General features: G+C 46.4%; 1 protein-coding gene across 4 annotated transcripts in view; it reads right to left on the bottom strand.

The window, feature by feature from the left end:
• Positions 1-23475, bottom strand: part of dlc1 (DLC1 Rho GTPase activating protein) — a 261583-nt gene that overhangs the window by 15723 nt on the left and 222385 nt on the right. For all 4 annotated transcript variants that reach the window (XM_061887484.1, XM_061887563.1, XM_061887643.1 and 1 more), the window contains 3 exons: positions 16423-18065; positions 13759-13938; positions 3915-4074 (listed from right to left, as the gene is read on the bottom strand). In XM_061887484.1, coding sequence (XP_061743468.1) covers positions 3915-4074; positions 13759-13938; positions 16423-18065 — 1983 coding nt within the window. The remainder of the gene's footprint in view (positions 1-3914; positions 4075-13758; positions 13939-16422; positions 18066-23475) is intronic.

The raw sequence follows: 23475 nt of genomic DNA, 5'->3' as shown, positions 1-23475 counted from the left end.
CAACATGGGGACATCACAGCCAACATGATGACATCACATCACAGCCAGCATGGTGACATCACAGCCAACATGGTGACATCACAGCCAACATGGTGACATCACAGCCAACATGATGACATCACATCACAGCCAGCATGGTGACATCACAGCCAACATGGTGACATCACAGCCAACATGGTGACATCACAGCAAACATGGTGACATCACAGTCAACATGGTGAGATCACAGCCAACATGGTGACATCACAGCCAGCATGGTGACATCACAGCCAACATGGTGACATCACAGCCAACATGGTGACATCACAGCCAACATGGTGACATCACAGCCAACATGGTGACATCACCGCCAACATGGTGACATCACCGCCAGCATGGTGACATCACAGTCAACATGGTGACATCACAGCCAACATGGTGACATCACAGTCAACATGGTGACATCACAGCCAACATGATGACATCACAGCCAACATGGTGACATCACAGCCAACATGGTGACATCGCAGCCAGCATGGTGACATCACAGCCAACATGGTGACATCACATCACAGCCAACATGATGACATCACATCACAGCCAGCATGGTGACATCACAGCCAGCATGGTGACATCACAGTCAACATGGTGACATCACAGCCAACATGGTGACATCATCACCAGCATGGTGACATCACAGCCAACATGGTGACATCACAGCCGGCATGGGGACATCACAGCCAGCATGGTGACATCACAGCCAGCATGGTGACATCACAGCCAGCATGGTGACATCACAGCCAACATGGTGACATCACAGCCAACATGGGGACATCACATCACAGCCAACATGATGACATCACATCACAGCCAGCATGGTGACATCACAGCCAACATGGTGACATCACAGCCAACATGGTGACATCACAGCCAACATAATGACATCACATCACAGCCAGCATGGTGACATCACAGCCAACATGGTGACATCACATCACAGCCAACATGGTGACATCACAGCCAGCATGGTGACATCACAGCCAACATGGTGACATCACAGCCAACATGGTGACATCACAGCCAACATGGTGACATCACAGCCAGCATGGTGACATCACAGCCAACATGGTGACATCACAGCCAGCATGGTGACATCACAGCCAGCATGGTGACATCACAGCCAACATGGTGACATCACAGTCAACATGGTGACATCACAGCCAACATGGTGACATCACAGCCAGCATGGTGACATCACAGCCAACATGGTGACATCACATCACAGCCAACATGATGACATCACATCACAGCCAGCATGGTGACATCACAGCCAGCATGGTGACATCACAGCCAACATGGTGACATCACAGCCAGCATGGTGACATCACAGCCAGCATGGTGACATCACAGCCAACATGGCGACATCACAGTCAACATGGTGACATCACAGCCAACATGGTGACATCACAGCCAGCATGGTGACATCACAGCCAACATGGTGACATCACATCACAGCCAACATGATGACATCACATCACAGCCAACATGATGACATCACATCACAGCCAACATGGTGACATCACAGCCAACATGGTGACATCACAGCCAACATGGTGACATCACAGCCAACATGGTGACATCACAGCCAACATGGTGACATCACAGCCAGCATGGTGACATCACAGCCAGCATGGTGACATCACAGCCAACATGGTGACATCACAGTCAGCATGGTGACATCACAGCCAACATGGTGACATCACAGCCAGCATGGTGACATCACAGCCAACATGGTGACATCACCGCCAGCATGGTGACATCACAGTCAACATGGTGACATCACAGCCAACATGGTGACATCACAGTCAACATGGTGACATCACAGCCAACATGATGACATCACAGCCAACATGGTGACATCACAGCCAACATGGTGACATCGCAGCCAGCATGGTGACATCACAGCCAACATGGTGACATCACATCACAGCCAACATGATGACATCACATCACAGCCAGCATGGTGACATCACAGCCAGCATGGTGACATCACAGTCAACATGGTGACATCACAGCCAACATGGTGACATCATCACCAGCATGGTGACATCACAGCCAACATGGTGACATCACAGCCGGCATGGGGACATCACAGCCAGCATGGTGACATCACAGCCAGCATGGTGACATCACAGCCAGCATGGTGACATCACAGCCAACATGGTGAGATCACAGCCAACATGGTGACATCACAGCCAACATGGGGACATCACATCACAGCCAACATGATGACATCACATCACAGCCAGCATGGTGACATCACAGCCAACATGGTGACATCACAGCCAACATGGTGACATCACAGCCAACATAATGACATCACATCACAGCCAGCATGGTGACATCACAGCCAACATGGTGACATCACATCACAGCCAACATGGTGACATCACAGCCAGCATGGTGACATCACAGCCAACATGGTGACATCACAGCCAACATGGTGACATCACAGCCAACATGGTGACATCACAGCCAACATGGTGACATCACAGCCAGCATGGTGACATCACAGCCAACATGGTGACATCACAGCCAGCATGGTGACATCACAGCCAGCATGGTGACATCACAGCCAACATGGTGACATCACAGTCAACATGGTGACATCACAGCCAACATGGTGACATCACAGCCAGCATGGTGACATCACAGCCAACATGGTGACATCACATCACAGCCAACATGATGACATCACATCACAGCCAGCATGGTGACATCACAGCCAGCATGGTGACATCACAGCCAACATGGTGACATCACAGCCAGCATGGTGACATCACAGCCAGCATGGTGACATCACAGCCAACATGGCGACATCACAGTCAACATGGTGACATCACAGCCAACATGGTGACATCACAGCCAGCATGGTGACATCACAGCCAACATGGTGACATCACATCACAGCCAACATGATGACATCACATCACAGCCAACATGATGACATCACATCACAGCCAACATGGTGACATCACAGCCAACATGGTGACATCACAGCCAACATGGTGACATCACAGCCAACATGGTGACATCACAGCCAACATGGTGACATCACAGCCAGCATGGTGACATCACAGCCAGCATGGTGACATCACAGCCAACATGGTGACATCACAGTCAACATGGTGACATCACAGCCAACATGGTGACATCACAGCCAGCATGGTGACATCACAGCCAACATGGTGACATCACATCACAGCCAACATGATGACATCACATCACAGCCAGCATGGTGACATCACAGCCAGCATGGTGACATCACAGCCAACATGGTGACATCACAGCCAGCATGGTGACATCACAGCCAGCATGGTGACATCACAGCCAACATGGTGACATCACAGTCAACATGGTGACATCACAGCCAACATGGTGACATCACAGCCAGCATGGTGACATCACAGCCAACATGGTGACATCACATCACAGCCAACATGATGACATCACATCACAGCCAACATGATGACATCACATCACAGCCAACATGGTGACATCACAGACAACATGGTGACATCACAGCCAACATGATGACATCACATCACAGCCAACATGGTGACATCACAGACAACACGGTGACATCACAGTCTAGAATTAAAATCCAAAAGAATGTGTAGTGTATTAGGAATGAATGAGCCAGACGTGAAATATTAATCCTTGTTGTTTCTTGTTCAACAGCGATGATGTAACCCCCCCCCCCCCCTCCCCCTCAGCATGTGTGTGTCAGAATGGAAAAAAAAAGGGTGAATGTTTGGAAGCAGACGTGGAGGAAAGTGAGTGCATTATGTAACTCTTGCTGAGTGACACTTTGAAAAAAAGGCAGTAGGAGCTTGAAGGTAATTATTTGAGGTGTCAGGTGTGTTGTACGTTACCTGGTCCAGGCACTGGTTCCTCAGGTAACGCATAGCTTGCTGGATGCCCTGGGGGAGGGGCTGAGCGGTGCGTTGAACGATGACTTGCAGCGGGACGCCGAACACATTCCGGTCTTTGTAGTCACGCACCTTCATCCGCTTCATAAACTTTGGAACGGCCCTGCCAGAGGAACCACGCCGTGTTAAGTTATGGACCACTCTTTTTAGGATGGAGACAATAGCTGTCCACAGTGGGACCCTGGGGGCCACTTGGGTACTTTTTGGAACGGCCCCTGTCGCATACAATCACACAGAAGTGGAATAAAGAGGCCAACTGTCAGAGTTAGTTTGTGACGAACCCCAAAATGCAGAGAAGCAGGCAGGCATTGAATAAGAAAACATGGTTTTACTTTTCCACACTACAACAAAACCAATCAAAAAGGTACTAACATATAGCGCGCACGAGGCGGATAACAAACTAAAAGAGCTAGCATGGGAGCTAGAAGATAACGAACTAGGCTATGAAGAAACAAAACTAAAAACAGGGAACAAAAGACAGTAAGCTATAAACAGCTACCAAATATAGCTTGTCGCTACGCTGCAACGACTCGACATGACACGACAGGAGCGACACGACAGGAGCGACAACACCATACAGAAGCGACATGCAATACGTGACAACAATCCAGCACTCGACTGGAGGACAAAACAGGTTAAAAAAGGAGCGGGCTGATTGACACCAGGTGTGGCCAGGCGCCCATCAGCCGCAGCTGAGGGGAAACAGCGCTCAGGGACGAAGACAGGAAACCAACAAAATAAGAGTGCTGACAGGAAATACTACACACACAGGAAAAAAATAGAACACAAACTGTCAGGGGCCAGCCTTACACAAACAAGTATAATGCGAGGATTAAAAAATGATGACATTTTTACACTAATGGTGCCTATATATATATATATATATATATATATATATATATATATATATATATATATATATATATATATATATATATATATATATATATATATATATATATATATATATATAGGCACCATTAGTGGTGACATCACCGCCAACATGGTGACATCATAGCCAACATGGTGACATCACAGCCAACATGGTGACATCATCACCAGCATGGTGACATCATAGCCAGCATGGTGACATCACAGCCAACATGGTGACATCACAGCCAACATGGTGACATCACATCACAGCCAACATGATGACATCACATCACAGCCAACATGGTGACATCACAGCCAACATGGTGACATCACAGCCAACATGGTGACATCACAGCCAAGATGGTGACATCATCACCAGCATGGTGACATCATAGCCAGCATGGTGACATCACAGCCAACATGGTGACATCACAGCCAAGATGGTGACATCATCACCAGCATGGTGACATCATAGCCAGCATGGTGACATCACAGCCAACATGGTGACATCACAGCCAAGATGGTGACATCATCACCAGCATGGTGACATCATAGCCAGCATGGTGACATCACAGCCAACATGGTGACATCACAGCCAACATGGTGACATCACATCACAGCCAACATGATGACATCACATCACAGCCAACATGGTGACATCACAGCCAACATGGTGACATCACAGCCAAGACGGTGACATCATCACCAGCATGGTGACATCACAGCCAACATGGTGACATCACATCACAGCCAACATGATGACATAACATCACAGTCAACATGGTGACATCACAGCCAACATGATGACATCACATCACAGCCAGCATGGTGACATCACAGCCAACATGGTGACATCACAGCCAACATGATGACATCACATCACAACCAGCAACCATATATATATATATATATATATATATATATATATATATATATATATATATATATATATATATATATATATATAGGCACCATTAGTGTCAAAATGCTAATGTAAGCGTTTTAAAAATAAAATGAATATGTCAGTGACCTAAATACCTGTCACTGTGTATACCTGCAAAGTAGCTAAAAAAGCTAACATATTATGGTTAGCATTCAAACAGTACAAATTGTGTCAAGAACCACCTGGGGAATTAATCAAATATTCCTGATTCTGAACATAAATGACTGTGTGCAAAGCTGCCAAATAGCTTCGAAGAAAAGCTAACATGCTAATTTTAGCATTGTAACAATATCATGCGGGGATAAACAAACTATACTGCCTGACCCTGAGATGTACCTGCAAAAATTGTCCAAAAAAGATCACTAATGCTTACAATTGACTAAAGTTAGCAGGGAGCACTTTGGTTTAAATCGTGGGAGAAATGAGAGACGAGGGAAACGTGGACGTTTGAATAATTGTGGGGAGAAAGTGACTCAGATAATGTGGAATTCCTGGGAATTGTTGAGAACATTTTGAGAGCAGAAGGGTTTGAATCGGACAAAAAAATCTGGTAAATGAAGGAAAATAGGGCAACAAAACAGTTCAAAGTTCCTAAAACTAGCAGAAGGGTCATAGATGAGCACAACGTATCCCCGCTGGCAGATGAGCAGGAGGACAACAGGAGTGTAGTTGACACATTTCATGTTGAAAGTGGAAATGTGCACAAGTCCTCGTGTGTCAGTGTGTCACCATTAAAGGTGTCATCAGGATGTGAAGTGAAGTGAATTATATTTATATAGCGCTTTTTCTCTAGTGACTCAAAGCGCTTTACATAGTGAAACTCAATATCTAAGACACTTTACCCACACTGGGAGCAGGTGGGTAAAGTGTCTTGCCCAAGGACACAACGGCAGTGACTAGGTTGGCAGAAGCGGGAATCGAACCTGCAACCCTCAAGTTGCTGGCACGGCCACTCTACCAACCGAGCTAAACACTCACATTCACACACTAGGGCCAATTTAGTGTTGCCAATCAACCTATCCCCCCAAACAAGTTTTATATGCAAAATCGAGTTCAAATACCGTATTTTTCGGATTATAAATCGCCCCGGAGTATACGTCGCAACCGGCCGAAAATGCATAGTAAAGAAGGAATAAAACTTACAGGTATACCGGATTTCCTCGAATTGCCGCCGGGTATATAGTATGCGCCTGCCTGATAATAAAATAATTAGCGCATGCTTAGCATTACCGCCGGTTAAGGATTAAACTCGTTTCGCCAAATAATTAGCGCATGTCTAGAATTTCCACCGGGTCAAACTCGTCACGTCACGAGTGACACTTCACCTGTCATCATTTTCAAAATGGAGGAGGCTGATTTCAATCATTTGAAATCGCACAAAGGGAAGAAGATCAAGAGCTATTCAGTAGGATTTAAGGTCCAAGCCATTGAATATGCCAAAAAGAACAGTAAGCAGCTATGTTTTATTAATATACCGCAGCTGCGTCCACACATTGATGGTCAGGTCAGGAAATGTGCACAAGTCCTCGTGTGTCACCATTAAAGGTGTCATCAGGATGCATCCACACGTGTTTTTTACTTGGCCACGCCTTCTTCTTCTTCTTCCCAAACCTCCCACTTCCAAGTCGGGAAGAAGAGAATGCTGACCCTGAGTGGGAATGCAGCAAATGTGTGCAGATCCAGCTGCCAACAAGTGGCCCACAGCTTCTATTCCTGGGCTCACCAACCGCCTCAAATGGACATCAATTATCCCACTTTTATCATTTCTCTGCAACATTTTACTGTGCAAAGACAACGTGTGGCTTTAAAGTATTGTGTTTAAAGGGGGGGGGGGGGGGGGGGGGGGGGTACTATACCAGGGGGGTCCACAGCTCATTTTTTACACATGCTAAAAATACTATTATAAAGACACATTAAAAGTGGAATAAAAGAGCACATTTTGTAAGTTGACTCCAATAAAACAAAGCTGCCATGCAGGTTTTTTCACCCATTTTTGTTGCTCTTATGAATGATTGACAACATGAAACATTCTATTTTGAATATTTCTGTGGAAAATATTGCATATTTGGCGTGTTGGCCAAGTGAAAAGTGTCTGTACTTGGACTAAAAAGGCATCAAACAAACAAAAATAATAAAAATATACATTTGGAGGTGATCAAGAGACTTAAGCGTTACAAGTAAAAAGAAGAAGTGGGATTTTTTTTTTTTCCGAATGACAAGGCGGGCCACTTCAATGATTTCGTAGCTTGATTAAAGGATGTGGTGGGCCACTTACATGACAAGACAGGCCACTTACATGACAAGACAGGCCACTTACATGACACAGCAGGCCAATTAAATTACATAGTTTGATTAAAGAGTGTGGTGGGCCACTTACATGACATGACAGGCCACTTACATGACATGACAGGCCACTTACATGACACAGCAGGCCAATTAAATTACATAGTTTGATTAAATAGTGTGGTGGGCCACTTAAATGACACGGCCAGCCACTTTTACGATATTATAGCTTGATTAAAGGGTGTGGTGGGCCACTTACATGACAAGACAGGTCACTAAAATGACTCGGCCGGACACTTAAATGATGTTGTAGCTTGATTAAAAGATGTGACAGGCCACTTACATGACATGACAGGCCACTTACATGACAAGACAGGTCACTAAAATGACTCGGCCGGACACTTAAATGATGTTGTAGCTTGATTAAAAGATGTGACAGGCCACTTACATGACATGACAGGCCACTTACATGATAAGACAGGTCACTAAAATGACTCGGCCGGACACTTAAATGATGTTGTAGCTTGATTAAAGGATGTGACAGGCCACTTACATGACATGACAGGCCACTTACATGACATGACAGGCCACTTACATGACATGACAGGCCACTTAAATGATACGGCAGACCAATTATATGACATAGCTTGATTAAAGGGCGTGGCAGGCCAATAAAATGACACGGCCAGCCACTTTTACGATATTGTAGCTTGATTAAAGGATGTGGCAGGCCATTTACATGACAGGCCACTTACATGACAGGGCCGGCACCTTAAATGATATTGTACCCTGATTAAAGGACGTGGCAGGACACTTAAACAATATTGTAGCTTGGCTAAAGGACGTGGCAGGCCACTTACATGACATGACAGGCCACTTACATGACATGACAGAACACATAAATGATACGGCAGGCCAATTAAATGACATAGCTTGATTAAAGAGTGTGGTGGTCCACTAAAATGATACGGACAGCCACTTAAATGATATTGTAGCTTGATTAAAGGATGTGGTGGGCCACTTACATGACATGACAGGCCACTTAAATGATACGGCAGGCCAATTAAATGACATAGCTTGATTAAAGGGCGTGGCAGGCCAATAAAATGACACAGCCAGCCTCTTTTACGATATTGTAGCTTGATTAAAGGATGTGGCAGGCCATTTACATGACAGGCCACTTACATGACAGGGCCGGCACCTTAAATGATATTGTACCCTGATTAAAGGACGTGGCAGGACACTTAAACAATATTGTAGCTTGGCTAAAGGACGTGGCAGGCCACTTAAATGATGTTGTAGCTTGATTAAAGGACGTGGCAGGCCACTTACATGACATGACAGGCCACTTACATGACATGACAGGACACATAAATGATACGGCAGGCCAATTAAATGACATAGCTTGATTAAAGAGTGTGGTGGTCCACTAAAATGATACGGACAGCCACTTAAATGATATTGTAGCTTGATTAAAGGATGTGGTGGGCCACTTACATGACATGACAGGCCACTTAAATGACACGGCAGGCCAATTAAATGACATAGCTTGATTAAAGGGCGTGGCAGGCCAATAAAATGACACGGCCAGCCTCTTTTACGATATTGTACCTTGATTAAAGGATGTGGCAGGACACTTACATGACATGACAGGCCACTTAAATTACATGACAGGCCACTTAAATTACATGACAGGCCACTTACATGACATGACAGGCCACTTACATGACATGACAGGCCACTTAAATTACATGACAGGCCACTTAAATGACATGAAAGGCCACTTACATGACATGACAGGCCGCTTACATGACATGACAGGCCACTTAAATTACATGACAGGCCACTTACATGACATGACAGGCCACTTAAATTACATGACAGGCCACTTAAATTACATGACAGGCCACTTACATGACATGACAGGCCACTTAAATTACATGACAGGCCACTTACATGACATGACAGGCCACTTAAATTACATGACAGGCCACTTACATGACATGACAGGCCACTTAAATTACATGACAGGCCACTTAAATGACATGACAGTCCACTTACATGACATGACAGGCCACTTACATGACATGACAGGCCGCTTAAATTACATGACAGGCCACTTACATGACATGACAGGCCACTTAAATTACATGACAGGCCACTTAAATTACATGACAGGCCACTTACATGACATGACAGGCCGCTTAAATTACATGACAGGCCACTTACATGACAGGCCACTTAAATTACATGACAGGCCACTTACATGACATGACAGTCCACTTACATGACATGACAGGCCACTTACATGATACGGCAGGCCAATTAAATGACATAGCTTGATTAAAGGGCGTGGCAGGCCAATAAAATGACACGGCCAGCCACTTTTACGATATTGTAGCTTGATTAAAGGATGTGGCAGGCCATTTACATGACAGGCCACTTACATGACAGGGCCGGCACCTTAAATGATATTGTACCCTGATTAAAGGACGTGGCAGGACACTTAAACAATATTGTAGCTTGGCTAAAGGACGTGGCAGGCCACTTACATGACATGACAGGCCACTTAAATGATGTTGTAGCTTGATTAAAGGACGTGGCAGGCCACTTACATGACATGACAGGCCACATACATGACAAGACAGGCATATTAAATGATACGGCAAGCCACTTAAATGACATAGCTTGATTAAAGAGTGTGGTGGGCCACTAAAATGATACGGCCAGCCACTTAAATGATATTGTAGCTTGATTAAAGGGTGTGGTGGGCCACTTACATGACAAGACAGGCCACTTAAATGACACGGCAAGCCACTTAAATGACAGCTTAATTAAAGGGCGTGGCAGGCCAATAAAATGACACGGCCAGCCTCTTTTACGATATTGTACCTTGATTAAAGGATGTGGCAGGACACTTACATGACATGACAGGCCACTTAAATTACATGACAGGCCACTTACATGACATGACAGGCCACTTACATGACATGACAGGCCACTTAAATTACATGACAGGCCACTTACATGACATGACAGGCCACTTAAATGACATGACAGGCCACTTACATGACATGACAGGCCACTTAAATTACATGACAGTCCACTTACATGACATGACAGGCCACTTAAATTACATGACAGGCCACTTACATGACATGACAGTCCACTTACATGACATGACAGGCCACATAAATTACATGACAGGCCACTTACATGACATGACAGGCCACTTACATGACATGACAGGCCACTTACATGACAAGACAGGCCACTTAAATGATACGGCAAGCCACTTAAATGACAGCTTAATTAAAGGGCGTGGCAGGCCAATAAAATGACACGGCCAGCGTCTTTTACGATATTGTACCTTGATTAAAGGATGTGGCAGGACACTTACATGACATGACAGGCCACTTAAATTACATGACAGGCCACTTAAATTACATGACAGGCCACTTACATGACATGACAGGCCACTTACATGACATGACAGGCCACTTAAATGACATGACAGGCCACTTACATGACATGACAGGCCACTTACATGACATGACAGGCCACTTACATGACATGACAGGCCACTTACATGACATGACAGGCCACTTACATGACATGACAGGCCACTTAAATTACATGACAGGCCACTTACATGACATGACAGTCCACTTACATGACATGACAGGCCACATAAATGACACGGTGAGCCTCTTAAATGATTTTGTAGTTTGATGTGCTGCTAGAAAGTTGCAGAAGACGTCCATGCAGCCGTTGGCAGAAGTTGTGAGCAGCATGCAGGACAGGAGACAGGAGGTGAGAGACAGGAGACAGGAGACAGGAGACAGGAGGTGAGAGACAGGAGACAGGAGGTGAGAGACAGGAGACAGGAGACAGTAGGTGAGAGACAGGAGACAGGAGACAGGAGGTGAGAGACAGGAGACAGGAGACAGGAGACAGGAGGTGAGAGACAGGAGACAGGAGGTGAGAGACAGGAGACAGGAGGTGAGAGACAGGAGACAGTAGGTGAGAGACAGGAGACAGGAGACAGGAGGTGAGAGACAGGAGACAGGAGACAGGAGGTGAGAGACAGGAGACAGGAGACAGGAGGTGAGAGACAGGAGACAGGAGACAGGAGACAGGAGACAGGAGGTGAGAGACAGGAGACAGGAGACAGGAGACAGGAGACAGGAGGTGAGAGACAGGAGACAGGAGACAGGAGACAGGAGACAGGAGGTGAGAGACAGGAGACAGGAGGTGAGAGACAGGAGACAGGAGACAGGAGACAGGAAGGTGGGGGGATAATTGAGAATTGTAAAGGACAGATCTTTGCAGCCTGCAGCTCTTGTAACACCAAGTGTGTGAAGCGCCATGATTGCTCCTTCTAGAAGAGAAGACAAAGCAAAGCTCCTTCCCGCCAATTACAGCTCTGGGAAAAGAATGTGAAACCCAAGCTGGGAGGACAGCCGTCACCACCACGTAGAGACCAGACCTAAACACCCAGCGGACAGTTTCAGCAGCCACAAAACTACTGCAACTCACTTCTTGTGGGGACCCCAGCAAGAACATGCAGTATTTACACTTCTTATGGGGACCCCAGCAAGAAGCTGCAGTACTTACACTTCTTGTGGGGACCCCAGCAAGAACATGCAGTACTTACACTTCTTGTGGGGACCCCAGCAAGAACATGCAGTACTTACACTTCTTGTGGGGACCCCAGCAAGAACATGCAGTACTTACACTTCTTGTGGGGACCCCAGCAAGAAACATGCAGTACTTACACTTCTTATGGGGACCCCAGCAAGAACATGCAGTACTTACACTTCTTGTGGGGACCCCAGCAAGAACATGCACTACTTACACTTCTTGTGGGGACCCCAGCAAGAACATGCAGTACTTACACTTCTTGTGGGGACCCCAGCAAGAAACATGCAGTACTTACACTTCTTATGGGGACCCCAGCAAGAACATGCAGTACTTACACTTCTTGTGGGGACCCCAGCAAGAACATGCAGTACTTACACTTCTTGTGGGGACCCCAGTAAGAACATGCAGTACTTACACTTCTTGTGGGGACCCCAGCAAGAACATGCAGTACTTACACTTCTTGTGGGGACCCCAGCAAGAAGCTGCACTACTTACAGAATTGTGCTGCAAGGATACTGATGACGGTGTGGAAATACCACCACATCACACCGCTTCACTGGCTTCCTGTTCCACTCAGGATTGAATACAAAGTCTATCTACTAACTCACCAGTGCCACCATGGAAATGCCCCCCTCTGTCTTTAATAACTGCTCACCCCCCAAATCCTCCACACCACACCTGCTACCTCCGAGGACAAAACTCCGAACTTTCTGCTACGCCATTCCCAATCTGTGGAACGCTTTCCCTGACCATCTGAGGGCACCACAGACTGTGAATGTTTTAAAAAAAGGCCCAAATACCCTTATTTTTGAAAAATACCTTTTTAGATGTATGTGTGCTGGTTCTAGCTATTAGACTGTTCTAGGTTTAATTTTTTTTACTATTTATTTTCTTTGTTGGGGGCGGCTAGTTGTGGTTCTCTCGTTATTTTTTGTTGTTGTTGTAGTACTTTGAGGTTGTATGCTCAATTAAACGTGCTTTTACAAATAAAATATATTGTTATTATTATCCATACTTTTTTGTTTTGTCCCCCGGTCCACTCACCAGCTGAAGCCATGTTTGTTGGTGGGGGTGTGTCGCTCCAGCAGGGCGGTGAGCTGCAGCAGCGAGAGTTTCTGGAGGAGGTTCATCTGCAGCACAGACTGGCAGCTGATCTGCAGCTGGGCCGAGGCCAGGCTGGGCCGATGGGAGTTCTGGAAGCTCAACCAGCGCAGTTTCTGTGGCCTGCAGGGACCAAGTGAGAAGAATGTCGGTCCGGGGAAAAAAAAAGGCATGTACACACAAAATAAGGATATCACTTACACACACGCACACACACACACAAGGTTTCTAGTACTAAAGAGCAGGACATCAGTTCCTGGGGTTTGTGTACCATGATGAGATTGAGGAAAAGCCCGAGTCACCAGATTCCTGGAGAACAGCAACAGTCCCTATGGAGACCCAGGAACATTCCAGAGGATTCCGGACTATTACGTCAGAAGAGCAATCTGAGCGTCTCCCCCGTCTCCCTTTGTGAATTTCTTTGCACCACCTTCGTCCGCCAGAAAACGTGGAAAGTCAATCAAAATGTCTTGGAAAAGACTTATTTGTTGGAGGTGGGAGTCTTTGGGCACCTCAGCACTCCATTCCATTCAGAATCACAACAATTCTTGTAATATGTTGTTTGGTACTAAAAAGGCCTACTCAGTGGCCTAGTGGTTAGAGAGTCCGCCCTGAGATGGGTAGCTTGAGAGTTCAAACCTCTAACTTGAACTTAAAACCTCCTCAGAACAGGTTATATGTTACAGAAGCTGCACTTGGCAGCAGACCTGGGACTGCGGTCGCCTCAAAAACGTTTTTACAATGATTTTCTTTACAAAAATCACAGAATCAATCCCACAAATTTGATCAACCCGAAGTCCAGCCCGGATTTACGATGCTGAGGATAGAAATGTACAAAGACATAGCGTTAAAAGATTACAGTTGGTACAAAATGCGGCTGCTAGACTTTTGACAAGAACAAGAAAGTTTGATCACATTACGCCTGTACTGTATATACCTTTATATACATATATACATACATATATACCTATACTGTATATACCTTTATATACATATATACATACATATATACCTATACTGTATATACCTTTATATACATATATACATACATATATACCTATACTGTATACACCTTTATATACATATATACATACATATATACCTATACTGTATACACCTTTATATACATATATACATACATATATACCTATACTGTATATACCTTTATATACATATATACATACATATATACCTATACTGTATATACCTTTATATACATATATACATACATATATACCTATACTGGCTCACCTGCACTGGCTTCCTGTGCACTTAAGATGTGACTTTAAGGTTTTACTACTTACGTATAAAATACTACACGGTCTAGCTCCATCCTATCTTGCCGATTGTATTGTACCATATGTCCCGGCAAGAAATCTGCGTTCAAAAGACTCCGGCTTATTAGTGATTCCCAAAGCCCAAAAAAAGTCTGCGGGCTATAGAGCTTTTTCCGTTCGGACTCCAGTACTCTGGAATACCCTCCCGGTAACAGTTCGAGATGCTACCTCAGTAGAAGCATTTAAGTCTCACCTTAAAACTCATTTGTATACTCTAGCCTTTAAATAGACTCCCTTTTTAGACCAGTTGATCTGCCGTTTCTTTTCTTTTTCTTCTATGTCCCACTCTCCCGTGTGGAGGGGGTCCGGTCCGATCCGGTGGCCATGTACTGCTCGCCTGTGTATCGGCTGGGGACATCTCTGCGCTGCTGGTCCGCCTCCGCTTGGGATGGTTTCCTGCTGGCTCCGCTGTGAACGGGACTCTCGCTGCTGTGTCTTGGATCCTCTTTGGACTGGACTCTCGCGACTGTGTTGTATCCATTGTGGATTGAACTTTCACAGTGTCATGTTAGACCCGCTCGACATCCATTGATTTCCTCCTCTCTAAGGTTCTCATAGTCATTATTGTCACCGACGTCCCACTGGGTGTGAGTTTTCCTTGCCCTTATGTGGGCCTACCGAGGATGTCGTGGTGGTTTGTGCAGCCCTTTGAGACACTAGTGATTTAGGGCTATATAAGTAAACATTGATTGAGGTACAGTACTAAACAAAAGGAAAACCAATCATTCATAAAAGCCATTTTTTCAAACTAATCTTGCTCTTCAGATTTTACACACATGTGCTTGCCGCTCCCCTAAAGGTTTGCACCAAGTGTCCTGGTAACCTGGCCAAACACCCGGACGTTACAGTGGGTGTTTGGAGAGAACGTCTCCCATCCAAAGGCAAAACCCAGTAACTAAATTCTGGTCAAAACTGAGCTAAAAATAATTTTGGAGTTACTAGGTGATATCCTTTACATTAGTGTATGCTATATTGCAATTTGTTCCGTAAGTAAGCTGTTACGCGCGTGGCAGGACCTAGCAACTACCACATAACCGCGTAGATACAACAGAAAAACTTAGTATCTCAAGGGTATCTCTAAGAGTGAGTTACTAGGTTCTGCTTTTGGACCGGAGACGTGTCAAGTCAATCTGAAGTAAAGCGTTAAACGCAACAGTGCCACCATGTGGTGAATGGAAATAGTAGACGTAGGGTGCACGTTTTGTGTGCAGCGGTTTAGAAATGGAGGAGTTAGCTTAAACAAAGACAATGTTTCATGTTGTTGACTGACCTGCTGGTTCTTGTTAGCGACGCTCCCACACCGGAGTCCCGGCGCTCCCTCATCCCATCCTCGCCCTCCCGCAGCGGGTTCCCCGTGCTGTCTTGGTCACTTCCGTTCTCGGCCTCCTCCAGATGGTTCTGCAGAGGGGAGGAAGGACAAGGCGAGGCAGAGTCCAAGGCTGAATCGGAGTCTCCTTCCTCCTCATCCTCCTCCTCTTCATCCTCTTCCTCGTCGGCCCCCACCGCCTCGGACCAGGCGTTGACGAAGCGCTGCAGGCCGCTTACGTGTTGGAGCACTTGGTCCAGCTTTTCTTCGTCCCCTTCCCTCTCAATGTTTGGGACATTGTCATAAAAACTAAGGCGGCTGTCCACGGAGCTGGAAGAGACGCGGTGCTGGCGTCTACTTTGCCGCCCCCTCAGGATGACAGAGTTCCCGTTGTCGTTCCCGTTGTTGTTGGATGAGCTCCCGTCTTGCAGAGCTTTGGGGAAAGTGCCCGGTTTGTGACCTTCTGGTAAATAGAAGACGATCATACCATCCTCCTCTTCGTCCTGAGCTTGTCCGCCATTGTCTTGAACTCTGTGGTTGTTCCTTCGATTCTGCTCGTCAATGCTCATCCCAGTACTTGCCTGACACGGGATAGGTGGGGCAGATTTCGGGGGCGGCGGCGTCGGCTGGCGATCTGATGCCTGCTGCAGGACGCTGAAGGGATCGAAGCCCTCCAAGTACATGCCTGCTCTCTTGGCCGAGCCTGCCGCCGTGCTGTGGCTACGAGCCCGCGTCACCGGGCTGGGCGTACTCACCGCACTGCCGCTGCTCGCTTCAGACTGGCTGCTCCCAGTGCTCCCAGTGCTGCCGTTGCTGGTCTGAGTGGAGTATGAGACGGAGCGATTCCTGTTAAGAGTCATAGTCTGAGTTGGATTGTGTTGGTGATTGAGGTTCTGGTTGAAGTTGATACTCGGTATGTCCACACAGTTGAGCTGCCGCAGCTTGTCATCATCCAGACCTTCTTTGATGACAGGGCCGCTGATCTCTATCTTCCCTCCACTGGTGCTGCCTTTCTTCTTCCTCTTGGAGGTGGTGCCGCTGCGGAGTCGTAGACTCTCCATTCTCTTGAGGAAGCTCTTGGCTCTGGACCGTGTGCTTTTACCGCTCCCGCCGCCACGGTCGAGACTTCCCCCGAGTTCTCCCATTTTCACATCAAAGGTGAACTGTCCGAGCGTATCCAAAGGTGATGGAGGCAGCCCGTCGGACAGAGAGTCCTCATTGGCACACCCCGACCCGCCAGTGCCTGACGAGGAGCACATGCTCGCTATAGAGCTGGCACGGGTGGCTCCGACGGGAATGGGCTCATTCAGTAAATGAAGGTTTGCGTCATGGCTCTTGTGCTCCACTCTTCCTCCGCTACCGCTGCTATGAATGGAGCCCACTTCAGGCTGCTCGCTGAGATCTGTCAGCACACTTTCAGAACTGTTGCCCTCGCACAGGGTCAGCTTTTTGGTTGCTTGGTCTTTTGCCGGAGGTGGTTGTGCCACATCGGTGTACAATGTAGAGAAAACCTCCAGCTCGTCCATACGAGACCAGCGCTTGCTGTCTCTCTGAAAAGTCCAGCGACCACTGATGGCACAGGGCTCATCCTCATCCGAGTCTTCGCTCTGGATAAGAGAGAGGGTGGAGTGAGACAAAGTAAAAACTGGGGCTGTAACAAAATAAAGAGTAACTCATGTGATTATTCACCAAAAATGCATATGGCGAGTTGTTTAAAGGGTTGGGACGGACGCTGAGATCATTATCCATGCGTTTGTTACGTCTCGCCTCGACTACTGTAACGTATTATTTTCGGGTCTCCCCATGTCTAGCATTAAAAGATTACAGTTGGTACAAAATGCGGCTGCTAGACTTTTGACAAGAACAAGAAAGTTTGATCACATTACGCCTGTACTGGCTCACCTGCACTGGCTTCCTGTGCACTTAAGATGTGACTTTAAGGTTTTACTACTTACGTATAAAATACTACACGGTCTAGCTCCATCTTATCTTGCCGATTGTATTGTACCATATGTCCCGGCAAGAAATCTGCGTTCAAAGGACTCCGGCTTATTAGTGATTCCCAAAGCCCAAAAAAAGTCTGCGGGCTATAGAGCATTTTCCGTTCGGGCTCCAGTACTCTGGAATACCCTCCCGGTAACAGTTCGCGATGCCACCTCAGTAGAAGCATTTAAGTCTCACCTTAAAACTCATTTGTATACTCTAGCCTTTAAATAGACTCCCTTTTTAGACCAGTTGATCTGCCGTTTCTTTTCTTTTTCTTCTATGTCCCACTCTCCCGTGTGGAGGGGGTCCGGTCCAATCCGGTGGCCATGTACTGCTCGCCTGTGTATCGGCTGGGGACATCTCTGCGCTGCTGGTCCGCCTACGCTTGGGATGGTTTCCTGCTGGCTCCGCTGTGAACGGGACTCTCGCTGCTGTGTCTTGGATCCTCTTTGGACTGGACTCTCGCGACTGTGTTGTATCCATTGTGGATTGAACTTTCACAGTATCATGTTAGACCCGCTCGACATCCATTGCTTTCCTCCTCTCTAAGGTTCTCATAGTCATCATTGTCACCGACGTCCCACTGGGTCATTATTATTAGAGCGTATCAAAATACGAATTGGTATGTCAGACTCAGCCCTGTCATGGTTTAACTCTTATCTTACTGATAGGATGCAGTGCGTCTCCTATAACAGTGTGACCTCGGACTATGTTAAGGTAACGTGTGGAGTTCCTCAGGGTTCGGTCCTTGGCCCTGTACTCTTCAGCATCTACATGCTGCCGCTAGGTGACGTCATACGCAAATACGGTGTTAGCTTTCACTGCTATGCTGATGACACCCAACTCTACATGCCCCTAAAGCTGACCAACACGCCGGACTGTAGTCAGTTGGAAGCGTGTCTTAATGAAATTAAACAATGGATGTCCGCTAACTTTTTGCAACTTAATGCCAAAAAAACGGAAATGCTGATTATCGGTCCTGCTAGACACCGACCTCTATTTAATAATACAACTTTAACATTTGACAACCAAATCATAAAACAAGGTGACTCTGTAAAAAATCTGGGTATTATCTTCAACCCAACTCTCTCCTTTGAGGCACACATTAAAAGCGTTACTAAAACGGCCTTCTTTCATCTCCGTAATATCGCTAAAATTCGCTCCATTCTGTCCACTAAAGACGCTGAGATCATTATCCATGCGTTTGTTACGTCTCGTCTCGATTACTGTAACGTATTATTTTCGGGTCTCCCCATGTCTAGCATTAAAAGATTACAGTTGGTACAAAATGCGGCTGCTAGACTTTTGACAAGAACAAGAAAGTTTGATCACATTACGCCTGTACTGGCTCACCTGCACTGGCTTCCTGTGCACTTGAGATGTGACTTTAAGGTTTTACTACTTACGTATAAAATACTACACGGTCTAGCTCCATCTTATCTTGCCGATTGTATTGTACCATATGTCCCGGCAAGAAATCTGCGTTCAAAGGACTCCGGCTTATTAGTGATTCCCAAAGCCCAAAAAAAGTCTGCGGGCTATAGAGCGTTTTCCGTTCGGGCTCCAGTACTCTGGAATGCCCTCCCGGTAACAGTTCGAGATGCTACCTCAGTAGAAGCATTTAAGTCTCACCTTAAAACTCATTTGTATACTCTAGCCTTTAAATAGACTCCCTTTTTAGACCAGTTGATCTGCCGTTTCTTTTCTTTTTCTTCTATGTCCCACTCTCCCGTGTGGAGGGGGTCCGGTCCGATCCGGTGGCCATGTACTGCTCGCCTGTGTATCGGCTGGGGACATCTCTGCGCTGCTGGTCCGCCTACGCTTGGGATGGTTTCCTGCTGGCTCCGCTGTGAACGGAACTCTCGCTGCTGTGTCTTGGATCCTCTTTGGACTGGACTCTCGCGACTGTGTTGTATCCATTGTGGATTGAACTTTCACAGTATCATGTTAGATCCGCTCGACATCCATTGCTTTCCTCCTCTCTAAGGTTCTCATAGTCATCATTGTCACCGACGTCCCACTGGGTGTGAGTTTTCCTTGCCCTTATGTGGGCCTACCGAGGATGTCGTGGTGGTTTGTGCAGCCCTTTGAGACACTAGTGATTTAGGGCTATATAAGTAAACATTGATTGATTGATTGATTGATAATCTTTCTTGCTTTCAAAGCTGTTCCCAGACTACCCTCAGCTATATCCAAGTTTCGTTGTGAGGGCATTGTCCCGCCTTGAGGGGATATAATACAATGACATGTGAGGACTGTACTCACTCTTGTGAGATTCTCTAGCAAGATAGCCAAAGAAACTCAAGAACCTTTACATGTGAACATCTGGCGCGTATTTTACGGGCAATTTTCCGCTGAGGTCTGGTTGTGAAGCCTTGATGACGTGAAAACATTCACGACCAAGGAAACATACTTGCTGACTTCTTGGAAGATATTTGCATGCCAGAGAATAAAGGAGAGCATTATTGAAGCACACACACACACACCTCCCCCATGACTTGGTTAATCTATCTCATGCCTCCGGGGGCACTTGAAGAAATTCCATTATGACCCCCATAGATCACAACGCAGCCGGACAGACGCAGGTCATTCCCCTCCTATGGTTTGTCTTTTAAACAACCTCGCTGATACTGCTTCTGTCATTCAACACTTACAGTCTATTCTCCTCAGATTCCACAGCCCACGTCCCTGCGGACAAAACCCCCTGAATGGGACCAGAACTTGCTTGACTTTTAACCTATAGTGACCGCAAGCCTTCTGAAAAGAGTCCATGCTGGGAAATTAGCAGACACAATTCAGATAAAGGATCCAATCCCCCAAAGCCGTCTTACTGTAGTTCATTTTAGGTCAAAGAAAGCGAGGATGTTTCATTGAACTGTCACCAAGCTATTGGTCGTCAATCAATCAATCAATCAATGTTTATTTATATAGCCCCAAATCACAAATGTCTCAAAGGACTGCACAAATCATTACGACTACAACATCCTCGGAAGAACCCACAAAAGGGCAAGGAAAACTCACACCCAGTGGGCAGGGAGAATTCACATTCAGTGGGACGCCAGTGACAATGCTGACTATGAGAAACCTTGGAGAGGACCTCAGATGTGGGCAACCCCCCCCCTCTAGGGGACCGAAAGCAATGGATGTCGAGCGGGTCCAACATGATACTGTGAAAGTTCAATCCATAGTGGCTCCAAGACAGCAGCGAGAGTCCCGTCCACAGGAAACCATCTGAAGCGGATCAGCAGCGTAGAGATGTCCCCAACCGATACAGGCGAGCGGTCCATCCTGGGTCCCGACGAGCGGTCCATCCTGGGTCTCGACTCTGGACAGTCAGTACTTCATCCATGGTCATCGGTCGTGGTCATCCACGGTCAATGGATGTCGAGCGGATCTAACATGATACTGTGAAAGTTCAATCCACAATGGATACAACACAGTCGCGAGAGTCCAGTCCAAAGAGGACCCAAGACACAGCAGCGAGAGTCCCGTTCACAGCGGAGCCAGCAGGAAACCATCCCAAGCGGAGGCGGACCAGCAGCGCAGAGATATCCCCAGCCGATACACAGGCGAGCAGTACATGGCCACCGGATCGGACCGGACCCCCTCCACAAGGGAGGGGGGCACATAGGAGAAAGAAAAGAAGCGGCAGATCAACTGGTCTAAAAAGGAGGTCTATTTAAAGGCTAGAGTTTTCAAATGAGTTTTAAGATGAGACTTAAATGCTTCTACTGAGGTAGCATCTCGAACTGTTACCGGGAGGGCATTCCAGAGTACTGGAGCCCGAACGGAAAACGCTCTATAGCCCGCAGACTTTTTTTGAGCTCTAGGAATCACTAATAAGCCGGAGTCTTTTGAACGCAGATTTCTTGCCGGGACATACGGTACAATACAATCGGCAAGATAGGCTGGAGCTAGACCGTGTAGTATTTTATACGTAAGTAGTAAAACCTTAAAGTCACATCTTAAGTGCACAGGAAGCCAGTGCAGGTGAGCCAGTACAGGCGTAATATGATCAAACTTTCTTGTTCTTGTCAAAAGTCTAGCAGCCGCATTTTGTACCAACTGTAATCTTTTAATGCTAGACATGGGGAGACCCGAAAATAATACGTTACAGTAATCGAGACGAGACGTAACAAACGCATGGATAATGATCTCGGCGTCTTTAGTGGACAAAATGGAGCGAATTTTAGCGATATTGCGGAGATGAAAGAAGGCCGTTTTAGTAACGCTTTTAATGTGTGACTCAAAGGAGAGAGTTGGGTCGAAGATAATACCCAGATTTTTTACAGAGTCACCTTGTTTTATTATTTGGTTGTCAAATGTTAAAGTTGTATTATTAAATAGAGGTCGGTGTCTAGCAGGACCGATAATCAGCATTTCCGTTTTTTTTGGCATTAAGTTGCAAAAAGTTAGCGGACATCCATTCAATCATTTAGACGATTCGACACATTCCACAGTGGCTTGTTTCTTATGTTGTTTGGAATGCCAGATAAGAAAAGCATGCTGTAGATATCTTATCATCCATCCATCAAACAGAATCAGTCAGCAGAATGTTGGTATGGTGTGATTTTTGCAAAGGTGCAAACAAGATTTGGGAGGCATCAATGCATTCCTCGGCTGCATAAAGAAGCTGCTTGTCACCCCACTAAAAGACCGCAAGTGACCTCTCGGACTGGCCGGGCTCTGCAATGAAAGGTGAGGCACAAGAGGGTCACCCCGATGAATAGCAGCACACACGGGACAAGGGTGTTACTGTGTAGCACTTAAGACCATTAGGGAATTACACTTGATTTGCTTGAAAAGACAACGTGTGTCAGGTTCTTGGAGCTTGGACTTCTATTGATTCGTCCACACAAAGATTGCCTGTCTTTAAAGAAGAAAAGAGCACTTTCCGCTTGGGCTGACAGATCCTTGCACTAAATTAGCCTGATTTCTCACATCGTTTGTGGGTTTTTTTGTGTATTTTCACACTTATATGTGAAGTCCCCGTGTCTCTCTATCGCGACTATTGGCCGTACGTTGTGTGCC

This window comes from Nerophis ophidion, linkage group LG01 (genome assembly GCF_033978795.1).
Source record: "Nerophis ophidion isolate RoL-2023_Sa linkage group LG01, RoL_Noph_v1.0, whole genome shotgun sequence".
In the NCBI taxonomy this organism is placed as follows: Eukaryota; Metazoa; Chordata; class Actinopteri; order Syngnathiformes; family Syngnathidae; genus Nerophis; species Nerophis ophidion.
Note: the sequence above shows the minus strand (reverse complement) of the source record. Positions and strands in the feature narration are given on the sequence as shown.